The 20,106-nt window shown below is 38.4% G+C and overlaps 1 protein-coding gene across 2 annotated transcripts in view; it reads right to left on the bottom strand.

The window, feature by feature from the left end:
• The window catches only part of trak1 (trafficking kinesin protein 1), a 104,894-nt gene extending 85,566 nt beyond the window's left edge, over positions 1-19,328 (bottom strand). The window contains exon 1 of one of the 2 annotated variants that reach the window (XM_062984177.1): positions 18,939-19,328. In XM_062984177.1, coding sequence (XP_062840247.1) covers positions 18,939-19,002 — 64 coding nt within the window. In that variant the 5' untranslated portion in view covers positions 19,003-19,328. The remainder of the gene's footprint in view (positions 1-18,938) is intronic. The other variant, XM_062984176.1, reaches the window with a different exon arrangement.
• Between the last annotated feature and the right edge of the window lie 778 nt (positions 19,329-20,106).

Genomic DNA, 20,106 nt, shown 5'->3' with positions numbered 1-20,106 from the left:
CTTAATGTCAGGGGAAAACCTTTACCATAGATAGATAAATAGATAGATAGATAGATAGATAGATAGATAGATAACAACCAGTCGGCTCAGAAAATGTCAGTTTTCAAATTACTTTTAAGGACATAAATGCTAAAAATATACACCCACATACATACACACCGAAGAGTCAAATAAAGGCTGAGGAAACTTCATAGATATGAAATGCTAATTGGGAATGGAAAACTAGAAAGAAGAGGAAATGGAATTCTGAAAAGAACTCAAAATTATAACAGTTTGTTACACGTTCCACTTGTCAGGTTCTATATACAGTAGAGTCTCACTTATCCAGCACGTGCTTATCCAACATTCTGGATTATCCAATGCATTTTTGTAGTCAATGTTTTCAATACATCATGATATTTTGGTGCTAAATTCGTAAATACAGTAATTACTACATAGCATTACTGCATACTGAACTACCTTTTCTGTCAAATTTGTTGTATAACATGATGTTTTGGTGCTTAATTTGTAAAATCATAACCTAATTTGATGTTTAATAGGCTTCTCCTTAATCTCTCCTTATTATCCAACATCTTCGCTTATCCAACATTCTGCCGGCCCATTTATGTTGGATAAGTGAGACTCTACTGTATTTCTATGTCTCTTGAAATGCAAATGAGAAAAGAAATATTTGAAGAGCAACTCAATAATGTAGAGATGCTTTAGAAATGAAGCTGCAATTTAAAAGCATTCATTTCATTTCAGCTTGTGGAAACTCAAGACAAATGTTAAAAATATTTTTTCCACAGAGGCTGTCACAAAGAACACAAATTGTTATAAGTTAACTGAAAAGATAATGTGTTATTTTAACAAATTTCAGTTGATGTTTGGCTTTAAAAATTTAACCATCAGACTGCCAAGTAATTTATTCCCAGCGCCGTATGTTACACTGTGCTTAAGAAGGCTATTTTCTGGGCTGTCTTATGCAATAAGCTCTTCTGTAGTGAACTTTTACCCCCAATGAAAAGGTTTTTTCTGCTACACTTCAGGTTGGAAAGTCAGGCTGCCTCAGAAACAAAAGTATTTTCCTAAAGAGCTTTGGTTTTTGGTCGAAGAGAAACTCCTTTGTGGAGATAATCCACATTATCTATTCTGATTGAAAGGCAAATACAAATCACTTCCCATTTCTGCCATTTCGCTGCTCTCTCTTACTATAATGCGGCTACAGAGTGACACAAGATTAATTCTGCAAAGAGCTGGGTGTCATTTAACTATTTTAGATAGTACAACACGTAGACAAAATTATAACTGCAGCTTGTTTGTTTTGGCTGCTGGACATGGGATGCAAAACATGTCAGGCATTCAAATCGTGCTGAAAGGCAGCTCAAAATAATGTTCAAGGAAAACTATAAGTTTCTCCATCTTGCAAGGATTTTCTCGCATTCTCTCTAGCATCACACAGAATCATAGAATAATCGAGTTGGAAGAGACAACATGGGCCATGTAGTCCAACCCCCTGCAATGCATGTACAAGGGATCTTCCCTCTCCCTTGTTAAGAAATCGTAGAATTGGAAAACACACTGCACTGTCCTGTTTGGCAACAAAAGGTTCTGTTTCAGTACAGAACACCACCACAACTACTCCAACTTGACTACAAATAAAAGAAAATATTTTTGTGAATTAGGTAGTAAAGGTAAAGATTTTCCCCTGACATTAAGTCTAGTCGTGTCCGACTCTGGGGGTTGGTGCTCATCTCCATTTCTAAGCCGAAGAGCCGGCATTGTCCGTAGACACCTCCAAGGTCATGTGGCCGACATGACTAAATGGAGTACCGTTACCTTCCCGCCAAGGCGGTACCTATTGATCTACTCACATTTGCATGTGTTGGCAGAGGCTGGGGCTAACAGCTGGTGCTCGCTTTACTCCCCGGATTCGAACCTGCGACCTCTCAGTCTGCAAGTTCAGCAGCTCAGAGCTTTAATATGCTGCGCCACCAGGGGCTCCCTTTTTTGTATGGGTTGTAAGGATGGAAATCCCATAAAAACCCATCCCGTACATTCTGTTCCCATCTCTCTCCTCTCTGACCCAAATATAGCCTGTGTGTTTTCTCCTATAGTCATAATTATTCCAGAGAAATTATAGAGATTTCCAGAGACACATATTATGGACCCTTCAGGATATAGCTCAAATATATTATATTTTCTAATAGGCTACAAATCACATCTCTCAAATAATATAATGTTTATACTTTAATCATTTAAGAGGATACAACTTACAATATGGATACAATATATTAAGACAACTTTTCAGGGGAAATATTATATAATTCAAGCTTACTGTGAAAAGATGTGGCTTCTCAATCAAAGATAAAACAGTATGATCTGTTAAGAAGAGTATAAAAAAACACCAAACCAAATTCGTATGTTCACCCATAAAGAGTAGACAAGGAGAGGTACCTTCTTCCAAGATCTCCAGGTTCTCATAACATCTGTGACAGCATTCATGACTACAGTCAGATTCAAAGCTTTCTTCTTCATTTACAAATTTGTTCACGGACATAGCTAAATCATCCTTAAGCAGAAATCCCGCTTGAAAAAGAGCAAACCATCTTCACAAAGGCTGTATCTGTACAACAATCCAAGCAAGGTTTCCATGGAAGGCAAGGCAATTGTCGTGCTCAACATAGTTCAACTAGAATGACTGGGTAGTTTGCATACTGCTGTCACTACAACACATTTATGAAGAAAGCACAGACGCTTAGGGGAGGGAGAAGAACCATCTGGCTTATCATTGCTTAAACATAATCCACGTGCTTTTTATAACATCAGATTAGGCTCCAGATATGTTGTGTTTAAAGAATGGTTTTGCAGAGAAAATCCAAATGCTAAGCAACTTCTTTTAAAAATGAAATCTATTTACACCGGTCACATTTCTTCCCTTAGTAAACATAAATGGTAGTTTCCAACAGGTTTCATAGCAACTATACCAGGAAGTAAACAGAAATACAAAGAAGATGATAGGGTGCAGGAGTTACTTTTACAATCTGTTGCCTAACTTTGAAAGCTTGATTTCTAAAATCCAGGAAGCAAAAGAATCCAGATATACGTGAAGTGTGGGAATTTGGTATGATGCATAGTTTCAGTACATCTCAAAAGGTTAAATTACTGAACAAAGAAATTAGATTTAAATTATCACTACTGTTTTAAGGATGCAAGTTACAGCCTGCTAGGAAAATAGACTAACTGAAAACAGTTGGTATTACACTGTTGTATGGGCAGCAGTTAATAAATATTTTTTTTTTCCATGTCAGGAGTGACTTGAGAAACTGCAAGTCGCTTCTGGTGTGAGAGAATTGGCCGTCTGCAAGGACGTTGCCCAGGGGACGTCCGGATGTTTTGATATAAAGAATGTTAAAGCAAAGATATTTTAATAATAATAATAATAATAATAATAATAATAATAAGTTTATTTATATCCCGCCTCCATCTCCCCCGAAGGGGACTCGGGGCGGCTTACAGCAAAATCAAAATACAAGCAATGATAAAATATAAAACATCAAAGGACAAAAACAAAAACCAATAATAAAATATACACAATAGGTGAAAAAACACCACACAGAATTAAAACATCAGATTAAAAACAATGAGGTTGCAATAGTGGATAAGCAAGGTGCTGTCTCCAAATGCACGGAACAAAAGCAAAATAAATCAGATTTTTTAAAGAACACAGAGTACATCTGTCCTTGGGAAAAGGTGATGTATGAAATGGTTCTAAAGCAGGCATGGGCAAACTCCAGGTATTTTGGACTTCAACTCCCACAATTCTTAACAACCTACCAACTATTGTAGAGCCATGGTGGCGCAATGGGTTAAACCCTTGTGCCGGCTGGACTGCTAACTTGAAGGTTGGATTGCTGACCTGAAGGTTGCCAGTTCGAATGCGCGAGATAGGGTGAGCTCCCATCTGTCAGCTCTAGCTTGCGGGGAACATAAGAGAAGCTTCCCAGTAGGATGGTAACACATACGGATGTCCCCTGGGCAACGTCTCTGTAGACAGCCAATTCTCTCACACCAGAAGCAACTTGCAGTATGTTCTCAAGTCGCTTCTGACATGACAGTATTAAACCAACTGTTAGGAATTGTGGGAGTTGAAGTCCAAAACACCCGTAGGGCCGAAGTTTGCCCATGCCTGTTCTAAAGTGACATATGATCTTGATCCCCATGCATCCTTCAATACTGCTTTGCAAAACTTGTTAATCATGGCTTGTTGATAAACAACTTTTATGTGTGCTAAAGCTATCCTGGCTTTGCAGTGATGGGAATATGAAAGGAAACAGACTGGAAGGAGAAAGCGCACAACTTCGTCTTTCTCTGATGGTTAAAGGATAGGTCCTGATTTGTCTTCATCAGAATGAGGCACCAAAGAGGAAGAAGGGAGAGTGCTGATTTTTACTTGTATGATTTGTTCTTAGTTTTGCCAGATCTCAGGGTCCACGCCCTCGTTCCCATATCTTAGAATCTCAGGGCATGAGCAATGCCTTGAAAATTAAATACAGTAGAGTCTCACTTATCCAACATAAACGGGCCAGCAGAACATTGGATAAGAGAATATGTTGGCTAATAAGGAGAAATTAAGAAAAAGCCTATTAAATATCAAAATAGGTTATGATTTTACAAATTAAGCACCAAAACATCATGTTATACAACAAATTTGACAGAAAAAGTAGTTCATTACACATTAATGCTATGTAGTAATTACTGTATTTATGAATTTAGCACCAAAATATAACAATGCATTGAAAACATTGATTACAAAAATGCGTTGGATAATCCAGAATGTTGGATAAGTGAGTGTTGGATAAGTGAGACTCTACTGTATGTATATATCTACATATGAGCCATGTTATCTGAGGGATACCTAAAACTATAGATAATAGCAAACATATTTTGACTATACTTGAGTCAGAAGTATATCTGTCCGACTTTAATTTCTGCATGCAAGTAGGGATGTGTTGAACTCAAGGCTGCAACAAATAAGGACCAGGCAGAAATACAGGAATAAGCCAAAGTCTTTGGGAGAAAAGCTTGCCTGGGAGGTTTCTTGTGTAATAAGGGATGCTCAGAAGAAAGGTCCACTCTAGTGATGAGAGCCAGTCCAAGGGTCAAGTTTTCAAGAATGTAAACATGCCAGGGATCAGACACTTGTCACCAATTAAGAAACATGGATTCAAACTGCTACTTACATTAGCTGCAGCTAGCTGCCTCCAACTAGGATGATTTCTTCTTTTGTTTGGGAAAAAGTCTCCTTGAAAGCCTTTGTGCTGTTCTCCACTCTACTTGCAGAGTTCAAGAGCTCAGAGGCAATGTCTCATCTGCTTCAACTGATTCTTGACATGGTGAGTCTTGACACTCCGCAGGTACATGGCTGACACTCCCTAGATTCTTTCTCTTCTTCCTGAGGTGACACTCCCCAGATTCAGCCTTGTATTTATGAATCAGACTTTTGGGTCCTTACACTACCAGAAAAATAGCACTGAAAGACCTAGAGATGTCCATAAACACTTCAGTAGAGAAGGTTTTTGGAAATGTGATTAAGTGAAATCATGGATATCCAATCTGTCAATATTTGTTGGTCTTGATTTTTTTGGTGAATGGTATATTCTGTGTGGTTGACACTTAATTTACTATGCTTGTTTATAGCATCACCAGAGAATGTTCTTATGGCATCACAAGGGATCATCTCCAGGGTTCATGCATTGGTTCTGAAATCCTAGGACTTGAGAGAGTCTTGTCATGGCATACCTATTTGTTTTAGGGGAAGTTAGATTTTTATTTGTTGTTGGGCTCTTTTATGTTTTCATCTTTGAACTACAGTAGAGTCTCACTTATCCAACATAAACGGGCCGGCAGAATGTTGGATAAGTGAATATGTTGGATAATAAGGAGGCATTAAGTAAAAGCCTATTAAACATCAAATTAGGTTATGATTTTACAAATGAAGCATCAAAACATCATGTTAGACAACAAATTTGGCAAAAAAAGTAGTTCAATATGCAGTAATACTATGTAGTAATTACTGTATTTATGAATTTAGCACCAAAATATCACACTATATTTAAAACATTGACTACAAAAATGCGTTGGATAATCCAGAACGTTGGATAAGCGAGTGTTGGATAAGTGAGACTCTACTGTATATTGCAATGAGTATTTAGTATTTTTCATGGAATTGTTAATATAATTTTTAAAAAACTTTGTAATAAATAAGTTTCCAATATAATTCTTGACTTGATGGGATGAGATACAATATAACAAAATAATAGAATAAAAATGGAATTGATCACAGGTAAAGGTAAAGGTTTACCCTGACGTTAAGTCCCGTCATGTCTGACTCTGGGGGTTGGTGCTCATCTCCATTTCTAAGCCGAAGAGGCACCGTTGTCCGTAGACACCTCCAAGGTCATGTGGCCGGCATGACTACATGGAGCGCAGTTACCTTCCCGCTGGAGCAGTACCTATTGATCTACTCACATTGGCATGTTTTCGAACTGCTAGGTTGGCAGGAGCTGGGGCTAACAGCAGGCGCTCATTCTGCTCCCGGGATTTGAACCTGGGACTTTTCGGTCTGCAAGTTCAGCAGCTCAGCACTTTAACACACTGTGCCACCACCAGGGGCCCCAGAATTGATCATATGGAAATAAAATCAAGATTTTACTTCTGAGCAGATCTGTATAGAACAATAGTGTAAAACAGGCAAATCCTACACTAACAGGAAAACAATATTTAAAAATTACATTACTAATGGAAATTAATTTATTCAAAAATAAGGAATACTGTACTATGTATCGACTTTAAATCATATTCCACTTGATGGGTCACTTCCGTGGTATTATGAGTACCTCTAACACAAGTAATCTAGAAAGTAATTAACAAAGCTACTTCACATAAATGACATAACCAAATCTGCACACTGACATCTCTAATTGGACATAATGATAAGAAATAACCAATTAGGAAGGTTTGGATTCAAGAGCTACGTAGGCAGGTCCAAGGGCCTGGGCATCATCAGTGTGACACATTTGTTTTGAATGCATCTTTGTTGTATATGATGGAATAAAAATTCTCTTTAGTTGATTATTCTTTGAGCTTCGCACTAAATGTTGTCAATAATATATTCAGATGTTACAGATTTACAAGTGGAGATATAAATACAGTTTTAAAGTATGTCATTTTTTACAAATATGTACTCTGGTTTTCTTCTAAGAAACGCAAGCCATCTTACCAAACAGATTTACAAAAATGATAAAAAAAGATAATAAAATAATAAAACCATAGATCAGAATAGTTCAAGGCTGTGAGGAAAGCTAACAATACTAAAATTTGTTCAACTAATACTAAAGTTTCTTTGTTCAAAAAGCAGGATATAATGGCTGGAATTCATGACAGCATAACCTAGAATTAGGTAAAGGTAAAGGTTTCCCCGGATGTTAAGTCCAGTCATGTCTGACTCTGAGGGTTGGTGCTCACCTCCATTTCTAAGCCGAAGAGCCGGCGTTGTCTGTAGACACCTCCAAGGTCATGTGGCTGGCATGACTGCATGGAGCGCCCTTACCTTCCCACAGGAGCGGTACCTATTGATCTACTCACATTTGCATGTTTTCGAACTGCTAGGTTGGCAGGAGCTGGAGCTAACAGCGGGCGCTCAAGCCACTCCCGGGATTTGAACCTGGGACCTTTCGGTCTGCAAGTTCAGCAGCTCAGCGCTTTTAACGCACTTCGCCACCGGGGCTCCTAACCTAGAATTACACATTCACAATCTTTACATATTCAATAGCACTGGGATCATAAATTTTTCCAATCCTGACAACCATCAGATACTGCTTCAAACGACAGAGATCTATTCTCGTGTTGACTGGGATGCGTTGGGATGTTTCCTCTTCCCTCCTATGAGCAATCTCCAATATAAGTAAGAATTGCAACAGAAATCCTGTGTCTGACTGTTGTAATAAAGATTGCTTATGGCAGGAAGGAGACACCAGTCTGCCGCAACCTGATTGACAAGTAGAAAGGTCCACATTGGTTGCAGTGACTGCTGCCTGGTACGTTTGGATTGGGAAGTCAGGTTGGGAGACATTACTTAGCTCCACAACTGAGTTATTGCAGATACATATTTAAGTAGCTGGTCTGCAATGTTGGCTTTCACATGATTTTGTACAACCCTAGTACCTTGTACAAAATTTAATGCTACATCAAGTTAACTAGCATTAAAATTGTTACAGAACTACAGAAGCAGTTAATCTGAAAATAAACCCTGAAAGTCTACTGACTTTTTAAAAGGGAAAAATGAGAAAATGAACCAGAAAGCCTAGCTATTAAAAGTGTCCTGCATAGCAGCCCACATACTGCTCTTTATGCTCTAAACAGAATAATGGGATCCTTGTTTCTCTATTACTGACACATTCTCTTTCTGGGTTATTTGCTTACCACTGGCTATTTTAAGCAGCACATACAGTACTACAGCATGTACACATGTTATTCACTGACATTATAAAAAAAACACAACAGAGCTTACTTCCAACTATGGTATTATTTCAGACTCTCCATAGTAGAAGAAAACATCACTCACAAATTGGGAGAATAGACACTTATCTATCATATTTGTACTCTGCTCTTCTCATTGAGTTCAACGTACATCAAATTGTCCCATTTTACTTTTGTGAGTGAGAGATGGGCTGATTTTTCTAACAGAGAAATTTGATGACCGATTTCAGGTTGACTACAAATGTAATCAACCTGAAACCATGTGGTGAGCTGGTAAGAAATGTGAGTTAATAACATGACAAATGCTCCATGCAGTCATGCCAGCCACATGACCTTGGAGGTGTCTATGGACAACGCCAGCTCTTCGGCTTAGAAATGGAGATGAGCACCAAACCCCAGAGTCGGACATGGCACAACTACCTTTACCTTACAAATGTAGGAACCCCACCCAATTCATTCTTTGCCATTTTAGCCTCTTTCTAAGTAAAGCTAAGAACAAAATATATGTGGTCCCTGGAAAGCAGTTGTGAAGATCTGTTTGTTATCCAACTGCACAACCTGAGTACTTTCCTAACGCTGTAATTTCCTGTATGAATCATGGTTTTAACTGGGCATATGACAGGTACATACAAGAGGGACTTTGAGAATTGGCACAGAGCAAGCCATTCTCCCAGCAGGCCAGACAAACAATAACTAAAACAAATGTCTGGTCTTGGGCACCGTGTGGCGAGCTGGGAAGAAATGTGAGTTAATTAAATGATTTACTTAGAAACAATAACAGTGAATACATTTTATTTGTTACCTGGCTCTCCTAACAGTTTGAGATAGGGTACAATACAGTACAAAAACATCAACAGCCTGTTTACAAGTCTACTTCACTTTATCACTATTTCTCATTTTTAGGTTTTATTGTTTATTGAGTTTGCTTCCTCCGCTCTTATCTCTGATTGTCCTCATACCATTCAGGAGCCCTTTTCATAGTTGTATAATTTTACCTTCTGCATATTCAGTTTTACTATTGTCTAGGTTTTAAAATTTTGCTGATGTGTTTTATGTTGTTTTATATTGCTATAATGTTTTAATTTCATGGTTCTGTGTTTTAATTTATGTTGTTGCTGGGCTTGTCCCCATGTGAGCCGCCCCGAGTCACTTTGGGGAGATGGAGGCGGGATACAAAAATAAAGTTGTTATTATAACATACAATGCATACAACAAAAGACATAAATCAAAACACAACACTATGAAATACATACATATAGTACAAAGATCAAAATACAGCGGCCATAGACTATAAATCCAAAACTCATGGTTCAAAAATGATCCCCGGTGGCGCAATGGGGTAAACCCTTGTGCCGGCAGGACTGCTGACTTGAAGGTTGCCAGTTTGAATCTGGGGAAAGCATGCATGAGCTCTCTCTGTCAGCTCCAGCTCCCCATGCTTCCCACAAGGATGGAAAAAAAACATCAAAACAAAAAACATCCAGACATCCCCTGGGCAACATCCTTGCAGATGGCCAGTTCTCTCACATCAGAAGCGACTTGCAGTTTCTCAAGTTGCTCCTGACACACACAAAAATTTTTAAAAAATTACTAGTTAGGCCTGCTGGAAAAGATAGGTCTTCAACTGTGTCCTCAAGAAAAGGCAATGTTGTAGGTAACTTGCACCCAAACTATGTGGAAAGCTTCAGGTGTGATAAGTTTGAAACTCAATGTCCCTATCAATCAAAAATCAAAACTGAGCATTCCCCCTTATTATTAAAAACACCCTGGTCTACTCAAACTGGAAGAGATCTATAGCTTCACATTCATGTTAACAGGATGCTGATAGTGCAACGTGGAAGGGGAAAGCCCTAACCATGGTAGGATTTAGACATGAAAGGGAGTAAAGTACATCCTGAACTCTACAGTCTAGAGCAGGTTATATTGATGAAATATAAACCCTGATTTGTTTGCTCTTTGAGGGCCTAGCATTTTAATCAGTAAATTCCATTAGGTAGGAAGCATATTTAATAATCCTCTTCTGTCTATGAGACAAAGCTTGATTCCACCTAATGTGGATTTTCAAATTGTATAACAAAACAACGCAGCAGATTAGGTTATCATATGACCAATTAAAATCAGTCTGGGTTGCAGGAACCTTTTGTCCAGACACTGTGGACATTAAAACATTGTCCTGGAACTCAAGGATTCAGCAAGATATCACAAGAGGTTCTGCAAGAGTTTGTGGTTAAAAAATTTCCATATCTATTAACTATAATAATTTCTTATAATAATTTTATTCAGGGGTTTCCTGGGACCTGAAGATTATTTTAAGTTTCCTTCAGGGTAAAAAGGCTGATGCATACACACTAACCTGATGCTGGTTGGCGTGTCTCAAGCAGAGCATGCAACAATTACTTAAATTCACTAGGTTAGGAAGGGCATGTGGGTCAAGGAAAGTTTAGTAGACTTCACCATTCGGCAAAGTGAGCAGAGCTGGGCTGTGTCATGAAGAAGGCAGCAAAGAACTCAGATACATAAAAATTATTTTCCACATCAGTAGATACACTGACCTTGGGGAAAACAAAGCACATCTGCTCAGCCTTGTGAAATACACTGAAGATAATTTCTGCAGGAGTCAGATGAAAGCGCTGAAGAGTGAACTTAAAACACAACTGAATAGATATCAGAAAAAGGGGGATGAATAAGAAGGCCATCATTACAAAGTTCTGCTCTAGAATGGGGTTCCAAGTCAATCAGCTATCTGAAGAATAATCTAACTAATTTAAAATACAACACAAGAGTTCACTGATGCTATTAAACACTTCCTATCTGAGCAATCATACACAACAGTACAAAGACTATGGTAAACTGGAATAGGGCTATTCATTTGCAGTGTCAGCAATGTAAAGTTGGCTGCCAGATTCCTTTATATATAACTAGTATTCACTCACTTAAAAAAAAATTATGTGTACGTGCAAATAATCACATTAACAGTAGGTTCCAGTATAGTCCAGCCCACAGAGACCAGGAGCAAACAAACTTTACCACACCTGTGTTACAGGAGCAGAACAAAGTCAAGCTAACTATTGTGCCAAGACATACTCTAAAGAGGAACGAAGTTCAAAACAGCATGTAAATACTAAAGCTATATATCCAGCTTTCAGTAAAATCCACATGCCGATGAATACGACTAATTCTGGACCCTCATTACAGGAGCACTAAATCGATCCTGAAATGTGGCTATTACTTGTCAGCTTGCCACTAACACTGTCATTTTGGATTCAAAAAATGTTGTATTGTAAATTTGGGGAAGAAAACAGTAAGCAGTATGTGCATTGGCTATACAATTCAGAGAGATGTTACTGTCTGAGGGTTGCAAAAATGATCTTATGATCAAAATCTCATGGTGCCTAAACGCAGTTACATAAAGCAATCATCAAAATAGCCTTACTAAACCATTTTTAAAATCTGGGATTTTCTAGTTGAGTACAGTACAATACAACATAAAATACAGTAGAGTCTCACTTATCCAACATAAACGGGCCGGCAGAACGTTGGATAAGCAAATATGTTGGATAATAAGGAGAGATTAAGGAGATAACCAAACTCATTTAGAGAATAAGGAGAAACTGCACATCCTTCTACGGGGTTCAGACAAAAACTCTATTTTGAAACTGAGCCTTTTTACACAAAAAGCACTGGCCATCCGCGAGAAGATGGAAGTGGACAGCTGTGATATTAACGCCAATAACAAAATCCAAATTTAAAATTTTACTATGGACAAGCCACTAGTTTTACTTACCCTTGTCCCCGCTTAAACCTTACCTTAAGGGAATAATTCATCTTAATTTTAATCTTTTTATTCTGTACTTGCACAACTACCAAGGAGTGGGTTGGTAGGCTAGTAGGCCAGGATGCCCTGTTTTTACATGGTTTTACTGTTTTACATGATTTTACTGTATGTATGGGTAAGGGTGTACGTTTTGTATGTTTTATATGTTTTGATATGGTCAAAACTGACTAATCAATAAAGAGTTGTTGTTGTTGATTAAGGAGAAGCCTATTAAACATCAAATTAGGTTATGATTTTACAAGTTAAGCACCAAAAACATCATGTTATACAACACATTTGACAGAAAACGTAGTTCAATATGCAGTAATACTATATAGTAATTACTGTATTTACGAATTTAGCACCAAAATATCATGATGTATTGAAAACATTGACTACAAAAATGGGTTGGATAATCCAGAACGTTGGATAAGCGAATGTTGGATAAGTGAGACTCTACTGTAATACAATTTATTATATGACATATGATATGGAATATACAGTTTATAATCAAAATCTGTGGTACTGCTGAATTATCAGTTAAGAACACTGCTTAACTGTATTTATAACATAGCACCCAACCAAAATATGGCAATGTTCCCATAGATCTTCTAACAGAGAGAAGGACAGATTTTACTATTGTTTACAAAAGGCATTTTAAATGAAAATTGCTCACTCCTTGAGTTGACCTGATTAGATATACCTCATAGTATTCTCCTAAAATTCCTATTTTTGGAGGTAGATGATACCACCCATGAAGTCTTGGTTAAGTCAAAACAGAATAAAAGCAGTACCCAAGTTACAAACAAGATAGGTTCTTTAGATTTCTTCTTAAGTTGAATTTGTATGTAAGTCGGAGTTTGTATGTAAGTACATGTTTTAAGTGCAACTCCAACCACACAAACATATAGATAGGAGAGAATGAGTGAGTGAGTGAGTGAGTGTGTGTGTGTGTGTGTGTGTGTGTGTGTGTGTGAGAGAGAGAGAGAGAGAGAGAGAGAGAGAGAGAGAGAGAGAGAGAGAGAGAGAGAGAGAGAGAGCGCTTTGAATGGAATAGGGAAGGGTTAACAGCCCTTTGGTGTTTGTTTTGCTGTCTGTGTTTCTGTTCAGAAGTTTTCACCTCACTTTCTGTCTGGATTTTGAAAAATTTGGCTTGTTGTGGAAACAAGGATTGGTGAGAAAGTTTCAGTGGAGACACCTTTCCCCCATGATAATAACTTTTCCAGGAGTTAATTTCCCTTCCTAGGGGTAGATTTCACTCACTTCCTGTTGTCTTAACCCCAGTTCTCAACTATGACTTGTTTGTAAGTCAGATGTTTGTTACTCAGGGACTGCCTGTAGTTATTTTATAGACTTCCATTCTTTTTCTCAGATGCATCTCCGTTTATGGGAACCGATGTGGTGGAGTGGCTTGACCATGACTCCAGAGACCAGGGTTCAAATCCCGCCTTGGCCATTAAAATCTATTCAGTGACTCTTGGCAAGTCATACTCTTAATCCTAGAAGACTCTGTAATAAGTTCGCTTTAGAGTCACCATAAGTCAGAAACAACTTGAAGGCTCACAAAAACAAACAAATCTTGTTTTTAGAACCCATTTTGTATAAAATGGGTGCACTATTCAACTTCTTGGTAGATTTTTGGTAACATCGATATAAATTTCTTTACTCTGTCTATCCTCTTACAGTTGAGCCATTCTTGCTAATAAACACTGAGGATGGGATAAACAAAATTGTGCTGAAGAGATGACAACATCACTCTGGCTGGGCCAGTTTAAAACCAGAGAAGTGACAATCCTACAAATTAAACCACAACTGTATTCTGCTTATACGTAAGTCATACATAACGGAAAGTTCTGAAATACAAGAACCTTAGGATGTGATAAGAAAATGACTGGAGTAAGGTTAAATTAAGAAGGCTATTTACCACTACTTTACAATCAATGTTGTTAATTTGTGTTCCTTATCAAGAAATCTTTTGGCAACTTGGTCAAAATCAACTTAAAGCATTTAAAGAAAAGTAAAGTAAAGGTAAAGGTTTCTCCTGACGTTAAGTCCAGTCGTGACCGACTCTGGGGGTTGGTGCTCATCTCCATTTCTAAAACCGAAGAGCTAGTGTTGTCCGTAGACACCTCCAAGGTCATGTGGCCGGCATGACTGCATGGAGCGCCGTTACCTTCCCGCCAGAGCGGTACCTATTGATCTACTCACATTTGCATGTTTTCGAACTGCTAGGTTGGCAGAAGCTGGGGCTAACAGCAGGCGCTCATTCTGCTCCCAGGATTTGAACCTGGCACCTTTCGGTCCGCAAGTTCAGCAGCTCAGCGCTTGAACACACTGTGCCACCATAGGCCCCATTAAAGACAAGACCATAGGAAAAATGTACCCTACATACTCATGCATAAGACTAAAAGTTTCAGTTCGAAAATCAAACCAAAATCCCTGGGTCAACTTATCCTAAGGCCAATGTGAGTACTGTACCTTAACTTGTTTTTTTAAAAGAAAACATCAATTTCACAGAGTACAGTGGAAAAAGAAAAGAAATCAGTCTAGCATGGAACAACCAAAAGAAGCACCAACACCCTCAACTTTTTATGCTGTGGTGCTGCTTCTGAACTTATTGAATGACCCTCGACTTACCCACAGGTCTCATCATGATCAATAGCGTTGATCCCAAAACCTGGCCTGGACTTATACATGAGGTCGACTTATACTTGAGAATATACAGTATCCTTATTCTAAATTAGGACAATCCATCACAATATATCACTCAAATTAACCAAACACTGTAGTTCTTCCAGAAGTACAGTACAGTCTCACTTATCCAACGTTCTAGATTATCCAACGCATTTTTGTAGTCAATGTTTTCAATACATCATGATATTTTGGTGCTAAATTCGTAAATACAGTAATTACTACTTAGCATTAGTGAATATTGAACTACTTTTTCTGTCAAATTTGTTGTATAGCATGATGTTTTGGTGCTTAATTTGTAAAATCATAACCTAATTTGATGTTTAATAGGCTTTTCCTTATTCCCTCATTATCCAACAAATTCGCTTATCCAACATTCTGCTGGCCCGTTTATGTTGGATAAGTGAGACTCTACTGTACATATTTAGAGGACAGAAGTTACATTATAAACAGATAAAAATGTTACACTCAAGTAGGCATTCTAGTAGCAAGCACTATGAACACAATGAATATACATATATAAAGCACACATAATAACTCAGCATTATGGTAGGCCTGACATGAGAATCAAGATGGCTCGGAAACTGTAGTTAGTACAAAGGTTGTCAGCCAAATTACTAACTGGGGCTAGCTATAGGGAGCATACCACACCCCTATTAAATCAGCTCCACTGGCTTCCGACAAGTTTCCGGGCCCAATTCAAAGGCAGGTTATCACCTAGAAAGCCCTATACACTTCGGGTCCAACCTATCTTTGAGACCACATCTCCTTCTATGAACCGGCATGGGTTTTGAGACCCACATGGGAGGCCCTACTCTTGGTCCCACTACCATCTCAAGTACAGTTGGTGGGGACGAGGGAGAGGGCCTTCTCGGTGGTAACCCCCCGGCTCTGGAATGCCCTCCCTAGAGAAATTAGGTTAGCCTCCACTCTCCAAACTTTTTGATCTAGCCCAAAAACATGGCTTTTTAAACTGGCCTTTGACTCTGAGTAGACTGAAATGGGGGCATATGAGGACTGACTATTCACATCGGCACTTTAGTTCATTAATTGATACCAGACAGTTCTTTCCATAGGTATTTCCACATTTTATAAATGTTAACAATTTTATTATTATGTGATTTTATGTACATTCATTGTGGTTGCTCCTATATTTTATGTTGTTGTTGTTGTTTTGCTTATGTACAGATTATTTTATCTGCAGCACTCTGGAGTGCTTTTGTAAGCTGCCCCGAGTCCCTTCGGGGAGATGGTGGTGGGATATAAATAAAGATTATTATTATTATTATTATTATTATTAAATGTATTCTCTGTGTTAATACAGTAGAATCTCACTTATCCAACCTTCACTTATCCAACATTCTGTATTACCCAACACAGTCTGCCTTTTCGTACTCAATGTTTTTGTAGTCAATGTTTTCAATACATTGCAATGTTTTGGTGCTAAATTCGTAAATACAGTAATTACTACACAACGTTACCGTGTATTGAACTGCTTTTTCTGTCAGTTTGTTGTAAAACATGATGTTTTGGTTCTTAATTTGTAAAATCATAATGTAATTTGAAGTTTAATAGGCTTTTCTTTAATCCCTCCTTATTATTTCAACATTTTTGCTTATCCAACAATCTGCTGGGCCGTTTAGCTTGGATAAGTGAGAGTCTACTGTATATGTATTTTAATGACATATTTTATTTGTCTATTTTAATTACAGGGTATATTACACCCCAGTGGATTATTATTATTATTATTATTATTATTATTATTATTATTATTATTATTGAAAATTAAGCATACTGTGTTTCCCCGGAAAAAAGACAGTGTCTTATATTAATTTTTGCTCCCAAAGATGCTCTAGGTCTTATTTTCAGGGGATGTCTTATTTTTCCATGAAGAAGAATTCACATTTATTATTGAACAAAAAATGAACATTTATTATATACTGTACAGTAGTTGTCATCATAAACCAGCATAACCAGACAAACTGTGAATCCTGTCAATAATTTCTTTTTACTACCAATATTTCCATGTACAACAATCTATGGTACGTACATTTACCGATCCTGCATGCTCGGGTGTTCTGTTAGGCAGGCATGCTTCCAAACAAAAACTTTGCTAGGTCTTACTTTCGGGGGAGGCCTTATATTTAGCAATTCAGCAAAACCTCTATTAGGTCTTATGTTCTGGGGATGTCTTATTTTAGGGGAAACAGGGTAGTACTCAAATATTTTAGTGGTGCACTTATTTCTCCCACTTAACTAGATCATTTGAAATCTGTACCTTGGCATGTAAATAATAATAATAACTTCATTTTTATATTTCCCCTCCATCTCCCTGAAAGGACTTGGGGTGGCTTACATGGGGAGAAGCCCAATCAAACATAGATTTAAAACATGAATCAGTAAAATTAACAGCATTATAACAACATAAAACAACATCATCAAACAATCAATAGCCCGAACGGTAATAAATACTGGACAGGCTGGTTGAAAGTGCAGAGGCAATAATAAATTAGGTCCAGAAGGGCAATGTCAATTAGAATGCTAAGCCTATAGGACAAGGGACAGTGATAAAGTGTAGGAGCTGATAATTGGTTATAGTTGGGGCCGATTATCTAGTGAACTGCTTAATCAAAGGAACAACAGAACATCCATGTTTTTAGGTTTTTACGAAAAGCGGACAGGGTGGCTGCCAGTCTAATGAAGAGAGCATTCCAGAGCCGGGGAGCCATCACCGAGAAGGCCCTCTCCCTCATCCTCACCAACCGCACTTGAGATGGAGGTGGAAGCAAGAGCCGGGCCTCCTGATGATGAGGATAAAAATGGCTAAATCATAAATTCCCTTCTTCTATCATCATCTTACTCCCACATAGCTATGGCCCTTCCTCATCTAGAGCGCTGAATTGGGTCATAATATTCTAATACCTATATATTCATTGTCTTGGCTCTTTAAACTGTAGCCAAATCTGAACATTCAAATTTCCCACAGCCCATGTGGTGCATTTTCAGTCACTCCTCCTCTGTCATGAGACTGATGAGCACATTCATGGTTATGAAAATTGATCTCACCAACCTGTCATAAGCAGAAAGTTCGAGAGAAGACTCTCTCCAAATTTAACCTTCCAGTAATTTAACCTGGCATTTTCTCATGCATTTTCCTGAAACAAAGACTTCATATATGTAGTTCACCTGCGTGGCTGAAAGCTTTTTTCAAATACAGTAGAGTCTCACTTATCCAACATAAACGGGCCGGCAGAACATTGGATAAGCGAATATGTTGGATAATAAGGAGGGATTAAGGAAAAGCCTATTAAACATCAAATTAGGTTATGATTTTACAAATTAAGCATCAAAACATCATGTTATACAACAAATTTGACAGAAAAGGTAGTTCAATACGCAGTAATGCTATGTAGTAATTACTGTATTTATGAATTTAGCACCAAAATATCATGATATATTGAAAGCATTGACTACAAAAATGCGTTGGATAATCCAGAACGTTGGATAAGTGAGTGTTGGATAAGTGAGACTCTACTGTATTTTATGACATTCTGCCACAATTTATACTATGATATATGCCCATGATTAAACAGATTTCACATACCAAAACTGAACAGTCCCTTGAGTAAAAGGGAAAGTGTTTTGGGGTGTTAGCTGCAGAAGCAATAATGCACAATGAGCATTTTGCAGCCATTTCCTTCTGCTGAAAAGATCCCCCCCCCATACATTCTGCTGCCACTCCCACTAGCCAAAAGCCCTACATTGGAATCTATTGCAGCATGCTTCAAACATATGCTAAGAAACATTGTAAGATGTCCACCTTAGCTGCATAATCCTGAGCCTTTTCCAAAAAATTCTCTAGTTAGAGGACAAATCAGCTTATATTAGAGAAATTAAGAAGGCATATCATTACCATCTGAACATTCTTCATAGTACCAGTCCAGCTCGTAGTAATCTGCTTCAATGAATTTCTGCATAGTCCTTTATCTCCTTGGGCAACGATGAGGAGATCTTACAGAAATGCTACAGAGGTCAAGTGAAATGCAGCCATGCTTCCCTGCCTTTACAGAACATCAGGCTGCCAAGGAGCTCTGGGGTTGCTGGCAAGGAGCTGAACATCTTCAGTCGAAAACGGGGCCAAGCCAAGAAGGGAGAGACAATAAAGCGAGAATAAAAGTGCAAAAGGGAGAGGCTGTTGAGGCAGCTGCATCAGCAGGTCTTCTGATCAAGAAGCTCTGCACAGGAGCTGGGGATGGGAGTGAGCAAAACCATCCTATCACGAGGCTGGGGCTCTGACGTGGGAGCCACACACCACCTCTTGGGGCTTCCTAACTCCTTCCTTCTCTTCTGCTCCGGTCCTCGCATCTCTTTCCGTCTAATACGTTGTCATGGAGACTGGTTGGCTCGGAAAGACATGCAGAGATGGAGGGAGGAAATACATTCTGCTGCTTGGGATCGGACTGGGTACTGCGCGTCGCATGAAGAAGCACATCAGCAGAAAATGCTTTCTAAGACTTACTGCACAAAGATACACCCAAAGCTTGAGTCTGCGTCCCTAGAACATCAGCCTTTCAAACAGGATCCATTTCTATATTCACAAAGGGAGGAGGGACATTCCCACACTCAGAAGTGTAGGTGGGAAGGATCCAAGCTATTGCTTAATTTCTGTCACGTGTTCATGTAATCGCGTTAATTATATTTGTGATTAAGACAAAAAGAAGAGAAACGCATCCGTTTGACAATAGCTCTTTTTGGCAGTTGCCTCTTCTGTGAACCAGTGACCCATTTTTTCCAGGTGCCTGAGCTATACAACAGCACAGAAGGGATGACAGCAAACTACAGCCATTTTGTACAGCATAAAATATTTAGCCATTTCCACATCATCACTTTCCTGTCATTTGAAAATTGCTTCCTTTTCCAAAGCTAGTAGTTACTGCATGCCTGTGTGGCCCTAAGACTTTTAAAGGGAAATATGAACTATCTTGGAGGGAAAAAAAGGCTGAGAGGGGACATGATAGCCATGTTTAAATATCTCAAAGGATGTCACATGGAGGAGAGGGAAAGTTTGTTTTCTGTGCTCT

This window comes from Anolis carolinensis, chromosome 6 (assembly GCF_035594765.1).
Source record: "Anolis carolinensis isolate JA03-04 chromosome 6, rAnoCar3.1.pri, whole genome shotgun sequence".
Classification (NCBI taxonomy): domain Eukaryota; kingdom Metazoa; phylum Chordata; class Lepidosauria; order Squamata; family Dactyloidae; genus Anolis; species Anolis carolinensis.
The sequence above is the reverse complement of the archived record's forward strand: the minus strand, read 5'-3'. Positions and strand labels throughout refer to the sequence as shown.